The sequence below is a fragment of the Alligator mississippiensis genome, chromosome 9 (assembly GCF_030867095.1).
Source record: "Alligator mississippiensis isolate rAllMis1 chromosome 9, rAllMis1, whole genome shotgun sequence".
Taxonomy (NCBI): domain Eukaryota; kingdom Metazoa; phylum Chordata; order Crocodylia; family Alligatoridae; genus Alligator; species Alligator mississippiensis.
The window spans coordinates 27605004-27629329 of record NC_081832.1 but is presented as its reverse complement, the minus strand read 5'-3'; the positions used below and the strand labels follow the sequence as shown (position 1 = coordinate 27629329).

At 47.1% G+C, this 24326-nt stretch overlaps 1 protein-coding gene across 2 annotated transcripts; it reads right to left on the bottom strand.

The window, feature by feature from the left end:
* Positions 1-6525: 6525 nt before the first annotated feature.
* On the bottom strand, positions 6526-20334 carry LOC102575791 (interleukin-17D). 2 transcript variants are annotated; one of them, XM_006271334.4, is made up of 4 exons: positions 20071-20334; positions 15963-16178; positions 8466-8713; positions 6526-7899 (listed from the first exon to the last, which is right to left on the bottom strand). In XM_006271334.4, the coding sequence occupies exons 1-4, from the start codon at positions 20080-20082 to the stop codon at positions 7677-7679; spliced, it is 699 nt and encodes a 232-aa protein (XP_006271396.1). In that variant the 5' UTR covers positions 20083-20334; the 3' UTR covers positions 6526-7676. The 2 variants fall into 2 exon arrangements, with proteins under 2 accessions (XP_006271396.1, XP_006271397.1); XM_006271335.4 differs by lacking the exon at positions 15963-16178 and having other exon boundaries at positions 20071-20328.
* Between the last annotated feature and the right edge of the window lie 3992 nt (positions 20335-24326).

Below are 24326 nucleotides of genomic sequence, written 5' to 3'. Positions count from 1 at the left end.
TCAGTTCACACACAGTGTTAATGTGCTTTAGTGCCTGCATGTGTAGATGCCAGCTGATTCCCACTTACTGCACAGTAATTTACTAAGCAGTAAATTTAAGCTAACATAAATGCATGTGTAGACATGCCCAATGTGTATAAAGTGAGATTATCCTTCTTCAGAAGAGACCTGAGCCAACTGCAGTTAGATTTGAGACTCCCCTTCACTTCTCCTGCAGCTGAATTAGGTTCACGTTCAGGAATAAGTAGGCACTGATATTTAAGACAAGTCTCCAGCTGTACCGCGCCCAGGAACAGTGTTGATTACCATGTCTCCTGGTGCATAGCGTGGGGGTGTCTGAACTGGGATATCAAGCAAGATTTATGGTCCTTCTGTACAATGTGCTGCATGCATGACAGGCAGGTTGAGCTAGGGACAAACCACAGCATTCGGGCACTATGAATTGCTGAAGGTCATTGTATCACCTCTACTGAACTCTTATGTTGCACCATTTACTTGCAAGAATTCCTGGTGCTGGGAAGCTTTTGGAGCTTTCTTCCTGGTACCAAACCTCCCACATGGATTCCTGTGGACTTCTCTCAGTATCAGGAAGCACTCAGGACATTCCTATGCTTAGAAAGCTATTTCTCTGTAGATCAGGCCTGCACCCACTCACCTTTGCTCATTAATCCCCTTCAGTCCCTGCTCTTCCCTTTAAAACATTTCCTTGTCATAACTTCTGGGCCCATGTGCAGTCTAGGGTGGCATAGGCAGCCCCTGTTTCTGCAGGAAAAAGTTGCTAGGTGGACTGCTATGTAGGTGATACACCCAGCCAACAGCCCTCCCAGCAACAGGGAAGCAGCCACATACACTCCCAGCATGCACCATTGCCCAGACTGGATCTTCCTGTCAGTTTGGTGAATAATGGGCTTGATGAGGGACTGAGATCTTATTACTGCTGGTAGGAACTCTGACTTGTGGAAAAGGAAGCTTTTCATAGGGTGGCATGTACTAGTTTTGACAAAGCTAGACTTCCTGGTCAAAGGAAGACAGAGAGAGAAAGCTACCTATGCCTGAGTAGCTAGCAACCCAGGGGTGAGAGCACTCATCTGGGATATGGGGAAACCCAGGCTCAAATCCTTTCCCTACCATACTTAGATGAAGGACTTGGATTTGTTTTTGTACATCCCAGCTGGGTACTGTGGCTACCAAGATAGTGGCTATTTTATGATTTGCAAGGGATTCTCATTTTCCACTTCAAAAGCTCTTGGGCTCATCCAGTGCAGATTGGGAAGCTGTTTGAAGTCTCCAAAACATTTGTGGGAAGGAAAGACTTTTCTGCCTAGGCCCAGTCTCCCCAGACACTGGCACCACTCCACTCTGAACTCTGCCAGTCAGCTATGATAGATTGCATCAATTAGAGGTGCCATATGCTCATTATCTCTGGGAGGACCCACTCCTGTCTTTAATCTAGTGGTTTGCTTCCTTGATTCTTCCTGGCTCTTAGGATATGGTCACACTGCAAGAGGTAGGGTTCTCTTAATCTAGGATATAACAGCAACTCACCTTCAACCCCAGACCCCCTTACAGGCTTAAACTCAAGGGGCCCCTACACATGTGCTGGACATCTGCTCTGATGTGTGCTAATTAGCATGCATTGTAGCAGAAATGATTAACTGAGTCTGCTGGACCGTGTTAATTAATGTACTCTAGCAGCCTCCATGTCTTGTCTATTCCACATCCTTGCACTTCAAAACGGTGGCGGGGACGCTTTAACTAAAGCTCATCAAATGAGCTTTAGTTGAAATGCCCCTGCTGGCATTTTGAAGCATAGGATGCTGAATACACATGATGCTGCAGGTGCTTTAATTAGAGAAGCTCTCAGAGCCACTCTAATTGAATCACCCCCCACTACCCGCACCGCAGAGCACGTGCATAGATGCCCAAACTGCTTATGTATGTTAAAATCCAAGTTGTCTTTTCAGTGCTATTTGAACCAGAATTAGTCAGCCTGGGATAAATGCAGCTTTCTGCATTGCAGACAAACCCTTGTAGTCTCAGGCCGTGTCTGTGTACAGAGCCAATCTACATCTTGAAGCCTCTTCTCTCAGCATCTGTGGTATCTGCCCATTTCACTGGCTGTGGCATATCCACAGCCCCCATCAAGCTAAATAGGACTAGTCTCTTCCAGGTTTATTTGAGGCTGTATGTGCAAGCCCACCCCACCCACCCCTGTGCTATCACTTCCTGCTCTATGGATCAGTAGCCCTTCACCAGCCCTAAGTTCACTGGTGACATGGCACATGGCTGCCTTTATCACATAGGCACTGGTGTAAGTACTCAACACTCCTCAGCCCTGGCTTCCAAGCTGATCAAGCCCAGTAGCCACACAATAATGAGCTCTACACTGTTCATTTTAATAGATTCACTAATAAATATTATAATTTATGCAGTGACTCATTTGGATCCTGGTTGCTATCATGGTGGAGCCTGACGTATGTTAATTATCCCTGACACTGCCGCAGCTGGGATCAAGGCTAATTGACAACCTCACTCAGTTCTTCACTGGCCCAGCAGGCAGGAGTGTGCTAGGAGTAAATAAAAACAAATCAGTATGTGGAAGGAGATTTTTGGTACCCAGAGCCTAGAATCTGGAAGGGAGAGGCACTGGGAAATGGGGCCTGACCTGTCATTCACAAAGCCACCAGGAGATGGCACAGTTGGAGATGGCCTTCCTCCTCCAAAGAGAAAGGAGGGCCCTCAGCAAACATATAGCTTTCCCCATACTTATGGTAACTGCATTTCCCATGGAAAGCAGGTGACACCTGATCTCTGGAACTACTGACTCCTCTAGGAGCTATGAAACAGTGAACAAAAGATTGTGCTTGCCAAAAATGAGTGGTCCTGGTCGAGCTGGAGGATTGCACAGACAATGGGACCACTCTGAAGCCAGCCAGACCAGCAGCGAGGGTGGTCACTATATTATACCCCCTAAAATTGGCACCCAGGGCTGGTGTCATGTCCCACTTGCCCACTCCTAGTTATACTGTTAGTCCAGGGGGCACATTTCTATCCTCTTACCTCACATGGGTATGCTTGTGATCTTATTCCACCCTGCTCAAGTCCCTGAAAAACAGTTAATACACTGTAATATGCTTTTTTTTCAGGGACTTGAGCAGGGTGGAATAAGATCACACTTAGCAGGGGTAAATTAAGATTAATTGGTGCCATAGGCCCGGGGCCCTCCCCATGGCCTGGGGTCCCCCCCAACCTGCACCCTGCCCAGTAGCCATGAGCTCCATCCCTGGATGATGCAGCGGGAACAGCGGCCAGAGCAGGAGTCATGGCTGCCTCCGCCCACAGGTCTGTACTGGAGCTGCCACCAGGGTTACAGAGCCACTGCCCACCAGGCATGTGCAGCATGAACCGAGCTCCGGGGGTAGCCCCTTGCCCCGCTGCAGCTCAGTCTGGCTGCAGTGCTGCCTGGCAAATGGCGCCCAGCAGCCATGGCCCGCTGCGTTACACATGTTAGGACTGGTTCAGCTGCTGGTTTTGTCCGTGCCGAGGCAGGGGCACAGTTGACCTGGGCCCCGCTGCCTCGTGTTAATCCCCCCATGACACATATGCACTTTTTAGGCTGAACAAAATCTGGCCTCGGGCCTGGGAATGGATGCTTACTTAACTTCCATGAGCACTACTCAGCAACGTGTGAAACTCACAGTATACAAGAGATCTGGATTCCTTCCACTGGGGACTGATACAACAACTTGCAACTCTACTTTGATGGTGCTAGTGGTTGCTCTTGAGAGGTCATAAAAACACCCTGAAATGTAGGGGCTCATATTAATCTCATTTATCAGGAGACAGGACAGTGACAAGGTGGGATTTTCCCAGCAACCAATGTACATAGGACTGCTGGCAGAATCCAGGGAGCCCAGAAGAAAAAAAAGGGTTGGAGGGAAGGCAAAACTGGTGCTATGGCATGGAAAACCCTCCTTGGTTATATTCATCCAATACTACAGGGTGTGGGGGGGCAGACAGAATACCCTGTTGGGATTGGAACCCTGTCATCATCCAACATGCACGCCGATCTGGAAGGCAACTTCCACGACCCCCTTGGGGCTGGCATATCTCATATTCTTTCAGTGCAGTAATGACATTCTCTCTAAAACAAGACAACTGCATCTCAGAACAACCCCATACATTTAAATAGTGACTGCTCCTTTGCTGTGCCATCCACCTGACTGTTTGTTCTCCTTGTGGCAGTAACAGTGTGGCCCCTTCTCTTCGTAGGGGTCCTAGTAAACAGCCCCTGGTGTAGGGGTCCAGTGGAGGGCAACGAAAATGGTGAGGGGGCTGGGGAACAGGACTTCTGAGGAAAGGCTGAGGGAACCGGGTTTGGTTTGCAGAAGATAAGACTGACACAGGATTTAATAGCAGCCTTCAGCTACCTGAAGGGGGGGTTGAAAGAGGATGGAGCTAGACTGTTTTCAGTGGTGGTAGATGACAGAACAAGGAGCAATGGTCTCAAGTTGCAGCAAGGGAAGTTTAGGTTAGATATTAGGAAGAATTTTCTCACTAGGAGGGTAGTAAAACACTGGAACAGGTTACCAGAAAGGTTGTTGAATCTTCATATGTAGAGATTTTTAAGATCTGGCTAGACAAAGCCTTGGCTGGGATGATACAGTTGGGGATGGTCCTGCTTTGAGCAGGGGGTTGGAGTAGATGACCTCCTGATGTCCCTTCCAACATTAATTTTTGATGATTCTATTTTTAGGTAGTCCATAAGGAGTACCTTTACCTTGCCTTCAGACTAACACAGCTAATTACCTCTCCCTGTTTTCTTCATTAGGGTTGCTTCAGTGTGCTGCAATCAAGCAGTGTTGATTGGGGGACACTGGGAAATTAGATGAGATCAAGCTCATGAAAAGCATGTTGAGTTCCATTATGTGTAATTACATGTGTAGCTCCAGGAAGGATTCAGGTGTCTAGAGCTTGGTGGCTACTTTGCAGTTAGAAGCCAAACCCATTAAGTGTGGCTGCAGTACACACTGCACAAAGCTGGTGTGGATTCCTATGGTGGATGGATTCCTGCAGAACTTGACTGAATAAGGCCTCAGTGCCCAGACACAAACTAAATATTCCACATCTCATAAGTGGCAAACTGGGAGAGGATCCTTTGGAAACTTGTTAACCTGGCTGAAGCAGCCCAGGCTGAAGCAGCAGGAGGATAAAGATAACCAGAAAAATCTTTGGCTAGCTGATTTATGATTGTCCAGAAGGATTTGACTGGGGAACAGGGAGGGTTCCTCACAGATTTGAAATAACTCCTTCAATCCCTACAGAGCAGGGCTGTCCAACCAGCTGGAGATGGCACAGAGAAGGTGTGCACACACAGTGATTCCAGCAGGCAGTAAACAGCACATTCTGGAAGGCCCTATAGTACAGGGAGCTGGGAGTAAGGGGGAGTATCTACACTGGCTAGTACTACAGAAGAAAAAGACTTGGGGGGCATCATTGACCACAAGATGAACATGAGCCTGCAATGCGATACTGCGGCTGGTAAGCGACCAAAACGCTGGCTTGCATCCATAGATGCTTCTCAAGCGGATCCTGGGACGTCATTCTCCCGTTGTACCTGGCCTTGGTGAGGCCACAGCTGGAGTACTGCGTCCAGTTTTGGGCCCCACAATTCAAAAAGGATGTGGAGAAGCTTGAGATGGTCCAGAGAAGAGCCATGCGCATGCTCAGAGGTCAGGAAAACAGACCTTACAATGACAGGCTGAGAGCTACGAGGCTCTTTAGCCTGGAAAAGCGCAGGCTCAGGGGTGATCTGATGGCCACCTATAAGTTTATCAGGGGTGACCATCAGTATCTGGGGGAACGTTTGTTCACCAGAGCACCCCAAGGGATGACGAGGTCGAACGGTTATAAACTACTGCAAGACCGTTTCAGGCTGGACATCAGGCTTGATGCCTACCTGACTGGGGTCAATTGAGCCCAGTTTTCCTCCTGCCCAGGCAGGGGGTCAGACTTGAAGAGCTACAAGGTCCCTTCCGACCCTACTTCTATGATTCTATGATATGATTCTATAAGGAAGAATTCCTTTACTGTCCGAGCCCCTGAGGTCTGGAATAGCCTGCCATCGGAGGTGGTTCAAGCACCTACATTGAACACCTTCAAGAAAAAATTGGATGCTTATCTTGCTGCGATCCTATGACCCCAGCTGACTTCCTGCCCTTCGGCCATGGTGCTGGACTCGATGATCTTCCGAGGTCCCTTCCATCCCTAATGTCTATGAAATCTATGAAATCTCTGTCAGTTCTGCAATTGGAAGGCTCTGTCCATACACACTGCAGTGTAGGAATGTTGCTTCTTGTAAGCAGTTTAGTGGCAGTCAAGTCCAGGCCTCTGACAGCAGCATTGTACATAGTTTTAAAATGTACAACCAAGTACAAACACAGCCTGTGTTTAAAGCCAAGCAGGCACTGATGTTACCAATTGATCCATCAGAAATGTTCATGTCCACCAAGAACGAAGCACAGCTCCAAGTCAAAATTCATTTATTAGTAGTGAGGATCAAGGTAATTCCTGGTTTCCCTCACAGCCCATTTCAGCAACAACCTGGTGGGGGAGGAGAGGAAGCAAGTCCACATGGGAAAGGAGCATAGGCTAAAAACAGGTGTCAGATTTATCTGTTGTCCCATGGTTTGACTCGCATCAATACAGGCATAGGACAGTCATTTACACATGCAATGTGAACTTCCATTAACTTGAATTAGCCCCAGTTGTTGAGGGGAGAGGGGTTATTTCAGTAAATCACAGGCTCTTAAAGTGAGACAATGGGCCTGTTGGTCAGTGGAATCCCAGAATAAAATGCTTTGTCCCAGAAGAAATCCGAGGTCTGTTTTAAGCCATACTTCCCTCTCCTGGAGGCCTCCAGTGAACAGTGCAGAAGTGAAGCTATTTCTTCCACTACTGAAAGAACTACTCCAGTGTTTTACATCTACAGCACTGGTGCCAAACATGTTGGTTTCAGGAGGCATGCTGCAGGCTTGCACTGACTGCTGTAAAATAGCATAGGCTTATTTTAAAAAAAATCTAACTGTGCAGATGCCTTTAAGTGGCATCAAGAAAGGACTTTGTGATTTCATCTTACTGTTATTAACGAACCATTTCCAAGTTCCAGGCTTAGAGTCTAACTGCAAATCAGCAGCTGCCATCTTAAGAGCTGTGTCTCAGGCTGCATTAAAATGGGTTAATTACAAACTGTACTTTGTAGGGAGAACTCTATGGACTGTAGATCACATCTGCCTTAGCATCAAGTGAAGCTGAGAAGGAGCCAGTCACACTTGTCTTTGGCCTACATCCCCATGGAAAGACAGGTCACAAGGAAACCACATTTTCAGTAAGGCCTGTCATTGTAAATACCCCAGAGAACATGGGTGGTGTTAGCAAATGCTGTGAGGCTGTGTGCTGGTCTGTAGATGTGTCTCTAGGTAGTGCTCCCTCTGGCGTTATTCAGGGACGGTATTAGAGAGCCTACTGATTGATGTTTCAGCATGGCATTGGCTCCTCCAGCTTTTCATCAGCTCATTCTGATGATGAGTGACAATGGCAGTGCTATGTTGGCAGCAGCAGTGAGGTTGGCTGCAGGGTGATGGGCAGAGGTGAAAGTACTTTGCAGCTCTGGCATGTCAGGGAAAACTGCAAAAACAAAACTGAGCAACCTGCAGATGGTTGGGCTGGTAAACATACTGCCCCCTTTTACACTGGTTGGATTTCTGCAGCACTGGCACCTCCAGGTAAAAGGGTTCACTGTTCACAGCCTTGTCTTCCTGGCCATTTACCAGGCAGCCCTTACACAGGCAGTAGGCTTCCACTATCTTCTGAGGGTATCGGTTGGGGTCTTCGCTCACTCTGTTAAAACAAAGAGAATTTGAAACTTGGTCCTAGTAAAACAGAGCACTTATTCAGGCACTTCAGTTAGGGGCTGCCAAAGCCATTCAAGAATGATTAATAATGCAGCTCTGCATTTGTCCAGTGCCATCATGTTAGGAGCAACAACAGAATCCAGAGGTCAATCCCTGCCCTGCTCTCCAGGTTAAGAGAGCTCTAGCTTACAAGAATGGGAATAGAGGCACAGAGAAGGGCAGAGTGCCCTCTCACACCAACAAATAACAGGTCAGAACTAACTAAGTGAACACTATATAAAGGAGTTATAGCTTGGCTGCTCCACCTCTGCATCCAGAACTATAAGCAACAAGAGGATGTCCATCTGAGGTGCAGCCACATAGCCAAGGAGACATCAACACTAGCATTCAGCTTCTCTACAGAGCATGGCCCTTTAATATTTAAGACAAAGGAAATGCAGATCCACATCCCAATGAATGAGAGCTGGAGGGTTTCCAAGATCTGAAGTCCAGTGACATGGCCTTATATTCAGAGTTGCTGAGACAGTCTTTGCTCCTCTATCAGCAGCTTACCTGTATGACCAGGGTGAGGTACTCTTGTCCTGGAGACGGGAAGAGGTCTGGTTGACATTTACAGGGCATGCCTTCAGTTCCTCATCAGGCAAAACCTCATCTGTTTGAGCCAATAAGCTAGCACCAGAAGCAAGATAGGGGTTCAGTATGGATTCTAGCTCTGCATCTGAAGGTTCCTGGCAGGGGATGTGGGCACTGAATGTGTGGCGAAAGACTAAGCATAGCAGAACTTGAGCTGTCACTTTTACCTGGGGAGCAAACATATATGGAAGAGAAAGAGATTTAGGGGAAATAGTTACTGAGACAGTACATCAAATTTATCTAGGCAGCTAAGTCCCATGGAAATCAGTTCACTAGGGTCTGAATTTTAGGCACATTTGAAAATGTTTCCCATACTAAGGTAATGTTTTCAATAAAGAGGTTTGGAGGTTAGGAAGATGCAGACAGTTTCAGTTACATCTCTGTGTTAAAATGGGGCCCAGGCTTCTTACCAAGTACAGACAGCAGTGGATGTCTTTGGTCACCAAGACTTCTTCTGTCAACTTTCATTTCTCAGACCACTAATAAATACATATTCTAGTATGGACTTGAGAGGCACATATGTTTAATGTTTGGCTGTGGTGAAAATGGCTATTTCACCGGGTAATCCTATTCTGGGTTTCATTGCACAAGAGATGTATTTTTCTATTGACATAGTTAACTTGAATTAGTGTTTTTGATGTAAGAAAACCACACTGTAGATAGACCAAACAAGCCATAATGGGCACGTACCCACATGCAGGGGCATGCAGTTGCTGCAGCAAGAATAGTAGTGGCACAAATCTATGCCACTGCTTTTTGCTACTGCTCATGCCCCTGCATGTGGGGTTAGTGTGGGACAAATTGTCCCAGATTGGGTAGGGGAGGCTGGGGCCAGCATAGGTGCTGGCCCCATTGCCTCACTTAGAGTCCTGGGGGCCTCCCAAGGCAGCAGCAGCATCGATCCAGCTGCTCAGACCCTGGCTGGCAGCCAGAATATGGCTCTGGCCAGCCAGGTTGTTTTTGGCAGCACATGCTGCAGCTGCATGCTCTGCACCACTTCTTGCAGCATTTTTTTTTATGCTGGGATCTCCCAGTGCCAAATTTTGGTGCTGCACTGCAAATCTGAAGTGTGACAAATGGGTGCACATGTGGTTTGCGGCGATTCAAACAGGTTTGAGGTGTCACAAACCACATGTGCGCACGTGTCTGGATGTGCCCAATAGGGTCAATCCCAATTAACTATGTTAAATTAAAAGATCACCTGCACTCTGGCTTTATTACTATTTTACATTAAAATAACAGTCTCAATGTAAAAAAACTTCTGTTTTCCATTGATACATTTTCTATCTGTCAAACAGTTTTTAACACTACTTTGCTCTTACCCCATAACTACGTAGTTTTCTTAATAGCTTTGTCTAAGCCTGTTATCAAAGTAATCTTGAAAGCCCAAAGTAAATGCCAGCAAGTTCTCCTTTATGCACTTTTTCTTTGACATGCTTGAAGAATCCTACTGGATTAGAGACACAGAAAATCTGTACTGGTATAATCCTGCCTTGATTGTGCTGCCTGAAGCAATGCTACATGGTGTCTAAGCATCTCAGTCACTCCCAGGGGTGTAGGTTGTAGCCGTGTTGGTATAAGGACATAGGCAGACAAGGTTCCTTGGGTGAATTTGATATCTTTTATTAGACCAACCCAAATAATTGGAGAATAGTTATTAAGCAAGCTTTTGGTTTCAAAAACCCTTCGTCGGGCTAAGGAAGTTTCAGCAGTTGGTGTGTGCTCTTCCTGGATGGAATGAAAAGTAAAGAAGCCAGGGGCTGGGCTGGGGAGTCAGTTGCCAGACAGATTATAATGTATCAAAAATCCAATGTCTATGTTTAGTCCATGATCTCTAGTATCCAGCAGGTTGATGAAATGGAGCTCATAGGCTTGTCTCTGGGAAGTGTTGTGTAAGTTTCCCTTGAGGATCAGGACTGAGAGATTGGAGAGAGAGTGGCCCTCCTGTGAGAAATGTGCCCCCACTGGTAATTGGGTATTTCTGTTTTTGATAGATTTCCGGTGTGCATTCATTCTGGTTCGCAGTTGTTGTTTGGTCTCTCCTACGTATTTTCCATCAGGGCATTTGGTGCATTGGATGAGATATATTACATTTCTGGAGGTGCAGCTGTAAGATCCAGGGATGCTAATGGCTCTGTTGTGGGGTGTAGTAATTGTGGGGGTGGTGGAGATGTGTTGGCAGGTTTTGTATTTCTTGTCATGGCACGGTCTGGATCCTTTTGGTGTGTTCTGGCCTTGAGGAAGTTTGCTTCTGATGATGAGGTTGGCAAGGTTCGATGCTTGTTTGAAGGCTAGGATGGGTGGCTCTGGGAAGATCTTTTTAAGAATAGGGTCTCTGTCTAGTATGGGTTGCAATTTTTTGAGGATTTTCCATACCGGTTCAAGGGAGGGGTGATACGTCATAATCAGCGGTGTGCGATTTGTTGGGGTTTTTCTTCTGTACTGCAGCAGTTCTTCACATGGTATCTGGGTGGCTCTTTCAAACGTGTGATCTATCTCTCTGGACAAGTGTCCTTGTTGGGTGAAAGCCTTTTTAAGATTGGTGAGGTGGCAATCCCGGGTGTTCTCTTCAGTACAAATGCGGTGGTATCTGAGGGCTTGGCTGTATATCACAGCTTTTTTGGTGTGTTTAGGGTGATTGCTGGTTCTGTGCAGATATGTATGTTGGTCTGTGGGTTTCTTGTATACTGCGGTCTGTATTTTACCCTTCTGGATACTGATCATTGTGTCTAAAAAGGAGATGTTGGTGCTGGAGTATTCTAAAGAAAGTCGGATGGAGGGATGGTGATTGTTGAATTTCTGATGGAACTCAATCAGAGATTGTAGGTTTTCAGTCCAAATGATGAAGATGTCATCAATGTATCTTAAGTATAGCAAAGGTTTGATGGGCAGTTCTTGAGGAAGTCTTCTTCCAGGTGGCTCATAAAAAGGTTGGCATACTGTGGGGCCATTTTAGTGCCCATAGCTGTTCCCATCATCTGGAGGAAGTGTTGATTATTAAAAGTGAAATTGTTGTGTGTGAGGATGAAGTGTATAAGCTCAGTGATATCTTTGGGCCTGTATTCTGAGTTGTAATCTTGTTCCTGTAGATATGTAAGGCAGGCTTGGATGCCATCCTGGTATGGGATGTTGGTATATAGGCTGGTAACGTCTATGGTGGCTAGGAGTGTGTTGCTGGGAAGGTGGTCTAGATTCATAGATTCATAGATGTTAGGGTCGGAAGGGACCTCAATAGATCATCGAGTCCGACCCCCTGCATAAGCAGGAAAGAGTGCTGGGTCTAGATGACCCCAGCTAGATACTCATCTAACCTCCTCTTGAAGACCCCCAGGGTAGGGGAGAGCACCACCTCCCTTGGGAGCCCGTTCCAGACCTTGGCCACTCGAACTGTGAAGAAGTTCTTCCTAATGTCTGGTCTAAATCTGCTCTCTGCTAGCTTGTGGCCATTGTTTCTTGTAACCCCCGGGGGCGCCTTGGTGAATAAAACCTCACCAATTCCCTTCTGTGCCCCCGTGATGAACTTATAGGCAGCCACAAGGTCACCTCTCAACCTTCTCTTGCAGAGGCTGAAAAGGTCCAGTTTCTCTAGTCTCTCCTCGTAGGGCTTGGTCTGCAGGCCCTTGACCATACGAGTTGCCCTTCTCTGGACCCTCTCCAGGTTATCCGCACCTTCTTGAAGTGTGGCGCCCAGAATTGCACGCAGTACTCCAACTGCAGTCTGACCAGCGCCCGATAGAGGGGAAGTATCACCTCCTTGGACCTATTCGTCATGCATCTGCTGATGCACGATAAAGTGCCATTGGCTTTTTTGATGGCTTCGTCACACTGCCGACTCATGTTCATCTTGGAGTCCACTAGGACTCCAAGATCCCTTTCCACCTCTGTGCCACCCGGCAGGTCATTTCCTAGGCTGTAGGTGTGCTGGACATTTTTCCTCCCTAGGTGCAGCACTTTGCATTTCTCCTTGTTGAACTGCATTCTGTTGTTTTCTGCCCACTTGTCCAACCTGTCATTCTGTTGTTTTCTGCCCACTTGTCCAACCTGTCTATGTTTTTAAGTTTCCGTAGAAAGTCTGTAGTGTCTTGTACAAAACTTGCTCTGTGGGTGATGAGTGGTTTTAGGATTGATTCAACGAAACCTGATATTTCCTCAGTTAGGGTCCCATGGTTGGATATGATAGGTCTGCCAGGGTTCCCTTGTTTGTGGATTTTAGGGAGCATGTAAAAAGTCCCCGGGTTAGGTAGCGGGGGGATCAAGGTCTGTAGTTTTTCTTGTAGTCTTGATGGAAATGATTTGATGGTATTGTTGAGTTTTTTGGTGAAAAGGGAAGTAGGATCTTCTTGTAGTTCTTTGTAGTAGGTGGTGTCAGAGAGGTGTCTCTTGGCTTCCTTTGTGTAATCCTCACGGTTTAGGATGACTATGGCTCCTCCTTTATCTGCTGGTTTTATTACTATTTGGTGGTTGGATCTTAGAGATTCTATGGCCTTTTTCTCTGGTAGAGAGAGGTTGTTGTGGTGGCTTGTGTTGCTGATTATTTCATTGTTCATTCTTTCCCTGAAGCAGTCAATGTAGCGGTCAAGGTTAGGGTTTCGTCCACTGTGAGGTGTCCAATCTGATGTTTTTTGGGCTTTTTGGCATTGATCCTTTCCTGAATGTTGTCAGAGGATGAGTTGTTGGGAGTGGGTTCATTTTGGTCGTGGAAATATTCTTTGAGGCGCAGGCATTGGAAGAATTCTTCTAGTTCTCCACATTGAAGTAGAAAATACCCTAATAAAATACTTCAATGTGGAGAACTAGAAGAATTCTTCCGACGCCTGCACCCAAGGAACCTTGTCTGCCTCAGTCACTCCCAGATATTCTTGAACAGTTAGATACAGAATTTGTTACCCTGTAGTCCTCAGGGATAGCAACTGATTTTAATAACCAATTGTCTATTTTTTATAGGACATCAGAATTTCTCTCTGAAGATTTGGGAAGGGAAAGCAACCACCTTCCAGTGATGTACAGATATTAATGAAGGAACCATTTTCCCTCCCTCCATAAAGATAGCTACAGAGAAGTGCCAATCTAAAAAACATTTGGTGAAGGTGGCTTCTGTGTAGAAAGGCCATCTGTCCTATAGTGGGGAAAAATGACTGCCCACGCTGCATGTTTTATGGGCTTAGACTGAGACTGTAACTCTCCAGGATGTTTGATGTGATTTCTTAACTTCCATGACCTTTCTGATGGCCTTGGGGAGTTTCATATTCATAATGCAACCAAGTGAGGTTTCACCAGTTTTCTGATTTTACTAGGAAAGGTCAGACTGGCTAGGCTGATCTCACCTCAGTTCATAGGTTACATAAGCAGTCAGACCCAGTCAATAGTGGCTGGGCAAGCTCCCCAGGACTGCAGAGAGTTGCATGGGTGCATCTTCCTCTGGCCCCACTGTCGTGTGCATATGTCAAGAGGGTGCCAAAAACAAGCTTAAATCACAGTGGAAGGAACCCTAACTCACTTAGACACTTAAGAAAAGCCAAAAACATTAGGCTGAAAACAGATGTTGGATTTTTCCCAGGACTCAGCTATATATCCTGGGATTTACAGGCAGCCAATCCTACAGCTCCACCTGAAGTACCTGTGAGATCCAAATGACACATTCCAGGGACAATCATGGCTAATTTTTTAGTTAATCGCCATTCAATCCACATGTATAAATGACTATCCTCCACCTATTTGAATGAGAGTCAAGTCAGACCTAGATTAAACCCAACTTCTGTTTTTATCTTCAGTATATATGTAAGAGGTGACAGGCAGTTTCACTGAAGGCAGAGTAGATTTGCACCTTATGGACTAACCATAATATATGTGTATACATACACACACACACACACACACACACACAAATACATGTATGTATGTATGTATGTATGTATGTATATAGCACAAGCCTTTGTGGGCTGAAGCTCACTTCATCAGAGGCAGTTGTATGATAGCTCATTGTGAAAACCTCAGGAGCAAAATTCTGCTTCTCAGTCAGAGTCCCCCCTTTCAGTGCCTGTATCACAAGTAGCCATAAATATAAGGCAGAAACACAGACACTACCCTGGGGGAAGGGAGGATCTTTTTAAACTAAAGACACATTTCTCATATTTTCATGTAGCATAGAGTATCTTTAAGCTGAGGAGATAGAAGGAATGGGAAGGGAGATCACATGAGTGCACAGCAAGTTTCCTTATTTAATACAGTACAGAGGGCATGTCTATATGAGATGCTTTACTGCTCAATAGAGCAAATTACTCGGCATGTCTACATGTGCACATTTACTATGCAGTAACCAAAATTACTGTGTAGTATGGGTATGCATCTACACATGCATGCCCATACTGCAAAGTAAATATGGTGATTTACACCGACTTGAGCATAAATTTGATACCTGTATGTAGGTATCAAATTTATGCCCAATTAGTTACTGCGCAGTAACACACTTGTAGATGCCTTACTGCACAGTAACACTGTGTGTGGACTACCTTGGGACTAACTTTAGTCCCAAATTAGTCCACACAGTGTTAATACTTTTTAATGCCTGCAAGTGTAGATGCGGTCCTGTTCCTGCTTACTGCACAATAGTTTACTGCACAGTAAATTTAAGCTATAAATGCACATGTAGACATGCCCGCTGTGTAGTAAGTGTCACAGTCTATATGTGCAGACCCTTACTGCATAGTAATTTGGTCTTCTCAGCAGTTAATTTGCTACCTGAAAATGCAAGTAGCAAATTAACTGCTGAGTAAAATTACTCTGCTGTAAGGCACGTGTAGATAGCTGACCAGGAGCAAATTTGCTCCCAGTCAGCCAGGCACCAGGGGGTGGGAAATTGCTCCCTGTCCGTGGAAGCTGCCTGCCGCCAGGGCAGGCCCTGCAACTGGAGTTTGGGCAGGGACAATGAATTTCCAGCCACTGCTCCATGATCCCCAGGGAGCTTCCAGCCACTGCTCCATGATCCCCACCAGCAGATCAGGACAGGGGGCTGGGACTTGCCTCTTCCCTGCAGCTCTTTCCAAGCCCCCTGCATCTTGTTAGGGAGCTGGGCCAGGAGCTCCCTGCTGCTGGGGCAGGGAGACATTGTCCCTCCCGGGCTCTGCCACTGGAGCCTGCCCTGGCAGCAGCCAGCTCTCAGGGGCAGGGAGCAATCTCCTAGCCCTCTGCCAGAAGATAGCTGTCTCCTGTCCCCATGCTCCATGCCAGCCCTTGAGCTAGCACCCAGGGGGATTCTAGAGCTCTCCCTGGCTGCTGCAGGGGGGCAGAGCAGGGTGGGAGCAAGTCTGCTGTCAAATACATGCATGTGTAGATGCCTGCCCATGGTGGGTTTACTCCAGAGTAAATTACTCTGGAGTAAATTCATACCACAGTATTTGCACATGTAGACATGCTCACCAAGATCAAACAGCATCTCTCTCCTGCTATGTAGTTGCTTCTGACTCCAAAGTTCTGTAATGAGCAGGACACTTCCTTATTGCAGTGCAGTGGGACTGTCCATCTTTGAATAGTACGTGCATGCACAAAGGGCACTTCCTCATGTCTAAAAAGGCTGCAGCTTTCTGGGTAGGTATATGAATTTCTCTCACCATGCAGTATAGGTCCAGTTCTACCCTGTGCATAAAACAATGGACATTTTTCATTAACACTGCTGGAACCAGAGTATGGCCCTTTAATTATTCTAGGTAGGGGGTAGGGAGAAAATAAAAGTTTAGATTGGATCAGTATGGGCAATACTGGCACAAGGGGTATTGACTTCAGAAGTGGCAGCAGTTCTGTGGTTACAGCAGTGTCCAGGTCTTGTCTGGGAGATGAGGAGGGCAAACCATTGCATCTTTCCCTGACTCAGTGCTCCTGTCCAGGGAGTGGTCACAGACTGTCCAGCCATTGGTGTGCTGTGCAGTCTGATGACTGGCACTATAGGGATGTGCTCTGGGATCTGCCACTTGCCTTCTGGGTGACATGGGGTACTGACCTTCTTCAACACCGATGGATGACAAGTGCAGTGTAAGAGCTCTGTCGCTGACAGGCCCTCAGCCCAGTGACCTGTACAGACCTGAGTTTCATCTTTCCTCTTCACTGGCCATGTCTACACAAGATTACACAAGATGGTTACTGCATAGTAGCTTATTACTACTGCACACTGGTTTGTTAATACTGTGCAGTAGCATCGCAGGGCACAAACCATGACATGATGCTACTGTGTAGTAGTAACGAGTTACTGCGCAGTAGTAATGGGGTACTGCACAGTCAGCGTCACCTGGAAACTGTGGGGATGCTACTGTGCAGTAATGCCGGTTATTGTGCAGTCATTTAGTACTTGGGTATGCAAGTAAATGCACAGTAACAACTGCATGATCAGCATCTCATGTAGACGCGGTTACTGTGAAAAAGATGAGACTTAGTTCCCTTTCTGGCTTTCTTAACACCAGTAGGACACACATACTGGCAGGAGAATAGAGCCCTGCCTAAGAGTCTCAGACTTCCCTGGCTACCTGGATCTTACTGATTGGCTCATCAGATGCTGATACCAGTATATGTCATCGCCTCAAAGACACAGTGGTGGTCTCAGTCAGTTTTTGCAATGATATTCATGGCTCCAAAAGACAGATGGGCTGTTTGCTGCTTTCTCTGCATCCAGGCAGCCAGATACAGGCATGGGTGAACTGGGTGGCCATCTGGGGCTTGGACAGAAAGGGGGTCTGAAAATCGTAATTTTTTGATTATTATTATCATTATCTCTGGCAAAGGGGGGCCTGATACTAAAAGTTCACCCAGGGCCACCAGGAGTCTAGGTACAGTGCTGCCTCCAGCATACTGGGCCCCCTCAGCCTGAGATTAGGTAGGGCTGGTTTAGCCAGCTGGGCTGCATTCAGAACCCAGCATTTTTCTGCCTTTCCCCATGCATTCTACATATGTTAGCAGAAAAGTTTCCGTACCTGCCACTGGGCTGAGAGTATCATGTCAGCCAAACTCACTGATTCAGAGCCATGCACTTGAACTCCCTGAGTTACTACTTTAAACCCTTTGTCAAGGAGCTGCAAATTCCTGCAGCTGCCTTTCCTTATACTTTGCCAGTTTGATTACCCACTTCAAGCTTATCAACATTGTGAAAGGAGCAACTCCTGGAATCAAGAGGCTTGAGTGTGCCCTGCCCACACCTCACTACTCAGGCCTGCAGGCACACTCCAGACCCAAAAGCAAATTATAGGCCTACTCTGGGCTTAACCCTCTGTGTCAGTTCTTGAGTTCTCCATATCCAGTGCACCTAAGAGCAGCCACTGAGGTCAATCCCAGAGCAACCTCATTGGTATACTTCTAGGTTTACTTCTAGGCATGTAAACAAACATAAGAGGGCCTGGGGTGGGTAAGCATCTTGCTGTAGGTTCACTGCCTCTGCAGTGGAGATAAACCATTCACTGGTTGTGTAATATATTGGATTGTTCTTTCATTTATAAGTCATCTTTGTGCAGGATTTACTTAGTAACCCACCCAATTCATCTACCAAGCTTCACATGCTGAAATACCTGTCTACCTCCATGGTGGTGATTTGGTGTAGGAGATGGGGGGATTTTGATCTCAGGGCAGGATTTTGGTTTTTATCCATAACTATGACCTCACCAAATCCAGGGCAGGCCATGTACAAGTAAAGGGTGCACTGTAAGATCACTGGCCTGGGACTCAGGAGATGTGGTTCATTTCTTGGCCCTGCTATGGGCCAGTTGGGTAACCTTAAGTCACATCAATTCTCTATTCTTTTGTTTCCTCATTGACTTTTTTCATGAGCACACATACACAAGCACCAAACAGGGCATTACTGTTCCAACTACACACAGTGAGCATGGCTCCAGTGGGTGGGTAGGTTACTGAGTCACTAGTAAGCCTTATTTCACTGAAGATGGTTAATAATAATCACATTTCACAGCTGAGACAATTATATTAGCAAGAAGCTATGTGGGAGGAAACCTCTCTAGAGACATGGCTCTTAGGAGACAATGCATAGGAAATGTTTTTAGCCCATGAGGTTTGAAAGAAGCTGAAGGAAGTTATGTGGTAGTTCTGGTGGTAGTCAGTGGAATTGGCTAACCCAGGGCATGCACATACAAACAAGTTACTGCAAAGCAAAAGGGGACAGGGCTTTACTGTGTGTCAGCTGCCTTGCACTAGCTGCTCAGGTACATGCTCTTATCCTGTGATAAGTGGAAGCTAAACTGTGGCAATTTAGCCCTCAATAAAAGATGGACTTGTTCTATTTCTATTTCATGTACTCCAGGCATAATTCTTTTGCCCAAACTGATTTTTCACTGCCCATTCACAAAGAGCAACAGACAAACATGTTTGCTGGCTTTAAACATGGGAGCAAAACCAAACTCCTTCACTTGCCATTTCTGTTGTGCTTGAGGCCTCTTGGATTCACGGGGCAAACATTTGCAACACAAAGTTGCACTGGAATCCATCAAACTTGTTGCATTCATCCAATGGCAGAGGAAATGTGCACAGAACCCGGATGAAAGGAAATAAACAGAGATAGTCTCAGGAGTGAGCAGCCAGAGCAATTGTCTAAGGCCTTAAGCTAAGTCAACACAATTTATGAATAAGCAGTCGGAGAAGGGAGAAGCCCACTCCTTAGACACTTCATGGAGTCCTAATGAGTCTAATGCTGGCTTTGGACACAGTGTACCACAAGGGGTTCAAATACAAAGATAATATTTGGAAATGCTGGCAGTACAACACCCTTCACTCAGAGTGATTACATATGTGCACAGGGATCACTGGATCCCTTGTCTCCTCCATTTGCTGTACAGTCCCCTTTGCAGTAAAAAGCAAAATTGGTTGCTCCTGCACCTTTACCAGGAGCTGGGCTCTTAGTTCATGGGTAGCAGCATCAGACATTACAGCAACACTGAAATTACTGCAGAGTTTGGCAGAAGAAGCAAAAATTCAAATCAGATTCCAGTGGTAATGCTGAGGGTATCTAAGGCTGGTGTGTGATCAGTCATATTCCAGAGGAAAGTCAGTGCCAAGTAACAGAACACAGTACAAGTTTCAACACAGAGCACTCTGTTCCTTCCAGTGACCAGCACCTTTCCCCCTCATGCCTCAGGGAAGGCTCTGGGCCTGTTTATCAAGTATGGTCCCTGCATGTGGAGGGGGATTATAGTCTAATCTTCAGTAACTGCGTAATGGAACTCTTCCTTCCTTACACCCACAGCACAAAACAGACACCAAACCAGTGGCCCTAAACTCTTCTGTGTTGATAAAGATTTTCTAGGATTAAATGAAAATTTCTAATCATCAGTCATGGTAATTTCCATCATGCTAATCTTCCTGAGGACAGCTTTGCTCCCTAGCATACAGATATCAGGTTGGATTCTTAATAAGAAAAAGCAGTCATAATGACACTTACTCCTAACATTTGCCTATGGTCTCTTTTAAAAGCTGAAATAAATAGGAATAAACCTAAAAATCATCAGTGTCATTACTGAGTTGTATCCCAGCTGCTCACCTGTAACTGCATGGTTGTTTCCACTTGAGTTGAATTCAGACAGAAAGAGTGGAGGCAGATCCTTCTGTTTCTCTGGGAGGAAAGGGGCTGGTAACAAAAATAAACAAATGGCAAGTGCCAGGCCTATGGAAGATGACCCTTGTTGGATTCAGTTGGAGTAAGAATTTGAGAGTGTGATGAGATTGAGAAGAAAACCTGTGATTTTTTTTCTTCCCTTCCCCAGCCCTTCCTTTCCAGAACAGGAGCCCTGCCCTCAAACAGGTTCTCCCTTTGCTGGGGAAATGTCAAGACCCACCTCCAGCTTCATAGATACCTGACACCTGTGAACCAGCCATTCCTCTCTGCTGCACAGTGACTCACTGCTGAGAAATGTAAGCAGATACTCTGAGACAAAGGGTTAGGCCTTAGCAACACGTTTTTTTTTACTCTAGAGCTACAAACAGACATCATCTTTGTGCTGCCATAAACATTTTTATGGCAGCGCAAAACCCAGGGTAACAGACGTTTTAGCCCTTTGTCACGCTACAAATAAGCATGATGATTTCTAGTGGTAGTTTATGCCATTTCTCATAGCTGACATCTGTTTGCTGCCTGCACTCTCCAACTGCCCCAGGTAGGCGGGCCCGGGGCTTCTGGGGGACACGCCCACAAGTGCAAAAGGAGAACCTAGGACACATCCTGGCACAGCTGATCCCACTCCAAACATGATGTCTGTTTATACCGTAAAGTGCCATATTAGTCCCATATACCGGTATGATTATTCCTTTTCTCATATGGAATTTCACAGACACATAGAAACCAATACAGCTAGTCTTCCCTCACCCAACATCTGATATCAGAATGTAGCCAACAGACTGATCCCCAAAGGCACAGCATGTCACACTTGCCACTGTTCAAGGAAATATGGGGTCCAGCCCACCACTGACTGTGAAGTAATGGCCCTATATGAAAGTGCTGCATGCTCTCCATCCAGCTGAGAATGTTACCAGCTCACTATGGAAAAGAGCAGTGGAAAATACTTCTACCACTGCCAAGAACTGCCCCACCATCATCAGGCAAGATGGACAGCTACCTACCCTTGGGCTCCCACCCTAACCCTGGAGCCAGTTTAACTGTTTCAGGTCTGAAGTTGTTTTCTGTGTCAAGATCGATCGTGCCTGTGGCATCATGGACTGCCGTTGGAGAACCTGTGAAGGATGCCAAACGCATCTGTGATTGGATTACTGCTCTTTCCTGGACATCATGAGCTGAACACTGCTGATACAGAGGTCTTATATTGGCTAGTGACCAGTGAGCCATTTTGTTGGTTTGTTTATTGTGTGTGTATGTTTTAAGTTGTGCCTGGCATGTTTTGCTAACACACACTCACTCTCATTTTATATATCTACAAAGACACAGACAGACTTTAGTATCACTCTACAGCAGTGATTCTCAACTAGAGGGATGACATATTTTTAAACATGCCATAGCATACTGCACAATATTAGGATCATAGCATCATAGGAAAGTAGAGCTGGAAAGGACCTCACAGTGTCATCCAGTTCAGCTCCCCACTCAAAACAAGATCATCCATGACTAAACCATCCTAGCCAAGTGTCTGTCCAGCCTGCTCTTGACAATTTCCAGGGATGAAGATTTCACACCCTCCATCACCTGTATACCAGAAAACAAAGCTGCTTGATCACCCTTATAGTCAGAATGATCACCCTCATAGTTCCTGCTAATCTCCAAGGACACAATTGGACTAACTCGTCACTGTGTGGTTACCCATAGGAAGTATAGCCCTCATTACAGGAAGATCAGGCTTTTATATGTGGTGGGCATGCCAGTAGCAGCCCGGGTTGCTGACTCAAAAGGGCTTCAAGCCATTGGTGGGGCATTCCCACCAATCAGGTGGTGATGAAGGAGAGGCTACCCCACCCCTGTGAGGCAAAGAGCCTGGACTTGCGTGCAGGCTATACTTCCCCTCACCCTGGTTGGTCCTCTCACAATCTGGGGGCAGAGCCTCCAAAAGGTATAAAAGAACAGTGTGCCTGGTGCATGGACCTGCTGCGTCAAGGGACGAAGAAGAGAGCAGGACTAAGAGGAGCTGGGCAGAGCTTCCCAGCAGGGTGGAGCAGTAGCTCTGAAGAGCCCAAAGACCTCCTTGCTGGCGAGCAGTGCAGCCTACAGCCTCGCTGCTGAGAAGCACGATGGCAGTGCACAGTTACATGAATGGAGTCAGACCCTGGGAGCTGTATGAGGCAGCTTGGGTCTGCATCCCCTGGCGTGAGGCCAGATGTATGGTGCACAAGCGGTGCATGGAGCAGAGACCCTGGGAGCTGCACAAGGCGGCTTAGGTCCACAACTCCTGGCATGAGGCCAGGGGCTCGGTGCAGGCAGTGCTGCATGGTTGGTCCAAGAGGGACCAGGATCCTGGAAGCTGCACAAGGCAGTTTGAGTCCCCAGCCCCTGGAAAGCAGGCAGGATTTTGATGCAGGTGTGATGGGCTAGCTGGCAGTGACCTAGCCCAGGGGTTTTGAAAGGGCAAAAGATGATTGGAGGACTTGGGTTTCCCTTTTCTCACCAATCTGGTAATGATTTGGCCCAGGGGTTTTGAAGGGGTAAAAGATGATTGGAGAACTTGGGATTCCATTTCCTCACCAATCAGGCCCCAGAGATTCACCCCTCATGTCCCCTGATTGACCCCTTGGGTCACCTGGAGGGGGATAAAAGGGGCAGCACAGCTGACTCAGGAGAGACCAGTGAGGGACTACAAGGAAGGAGTTTCAAAGAGCTGGCAAGAGCTGAGCCAACGGGGCGGAAGCAGTTGCCCCAGAAGAGCCTGAAGGAGCAGGACCTGGAGGCAGCAGTTGGACCCTCAGCAGCACGGCGTGTGGCTGGCAGGAGCGGCTTCCTTCTGGGCTCCAGGATCCCCTACAAGAGGCTGTGGCCAGCAGGAGGATCTGAGCAGTGACCTGAGGGGTTCCCAGCTCAGCTTCCAGCTCCTCCAGTCAGAGATCAGGCAGCTCGACGTGAGGCCGGGGCTCCAGGATGGTCAAGACCCCTAGCAGCTTGGAGCAGTACCAGCACTAGTGGCTGTGTTGCAGTGTTTCTGCCTTCCACGTGGGAAATCTGAGTTTAAGTCTCAGCTTTGGTGACTTGGGGTGAGTGAGCTAACAAGGAGCAATTCTTCTTGCAGTAGAAAGGAGCCATTGGGTTTTCCACCTTTCTCCCCCTCCAGGTACCTAGGCCCTATATTTCTTTGTCCTTTGACATTTGGTATTTTGTGCCTTTTTATTTCCCCAACCAGTATTGTTTGCTCTGCTATTTGTGTTTTATATTTTGTTAACCCTGTCTTTTGCCAGTGATTGTAAGTGTTTAACCTTTGTTGAATCCTGCCTCCTTGGGGCATTGTGGTGTCCACTATACCCTCTGATTATGCCTGTTATGTTCCTGGTATTGTTCCCTCATTAAAAGGTATATGGTTAAGTCCCCAGTGGTGGTCTGGCTCTGCTCCATAGGGGGAGGAGAGTCCCTACACCTCCCTCAGCGCTTGTGCACCTGTTCTGATCCCTTCAATTGGAGAGGGGGTACCTTTTGGAGTACTGCCCGGGTTACACAGGGATGGTGCATGGCGCGGTCCAAGTGGGACTGAGGCCCTGGAGCCATATGAGGTGGCTCAGGTTTCCAACCCCTGGCATGAGGCCAGGAAGACTCAGTGCAGGCAGTGCTGTATGGAGAGTCTGGGAGAGGACCCAGACCCCAGGAGCCACGTGGGGCAGCTGAGGTCTATAACACCTGCCTTGCATGAGGCCGGGCATTAAAGCTGAAGTCTTGCATGGAGTGCCCTGGTTGAAACTGAGACCCCAAAACCCTGCAAGGCAGTTTGGGGCCCCAACCTCAAGCAGAAGAGTAAAGCACTTGGTGCACACCACAGTGCACAGGGTCACCAGTGGCTGGCAGGCCCAGAGGGAGCCAGAGACAGCTGGATCCTCAGGAGGAGCGGCAGTAACTCGCCAGGATAGAGTCGAGGACCCTCCACCAAGGTGCCTGGAGTTGTGAGTTCCTAGGGAAGGGGCATTCCCACAGGGGAGGGGGAATCCACCCAGATGGAGAAGCCGACCACTGAAGGAGAATCCCAGAAGGCCAGGGCTCCCCAACTTTAAAGTTTTATTTTGGGTTAGAGAATATTTTAATTGGGCTGGGGAAAGCCTAAAGGGCACCGGGGGAGCTTCTCTCCCACCTTGCGGCCACAGGAACGCAGCCAAGGCTCC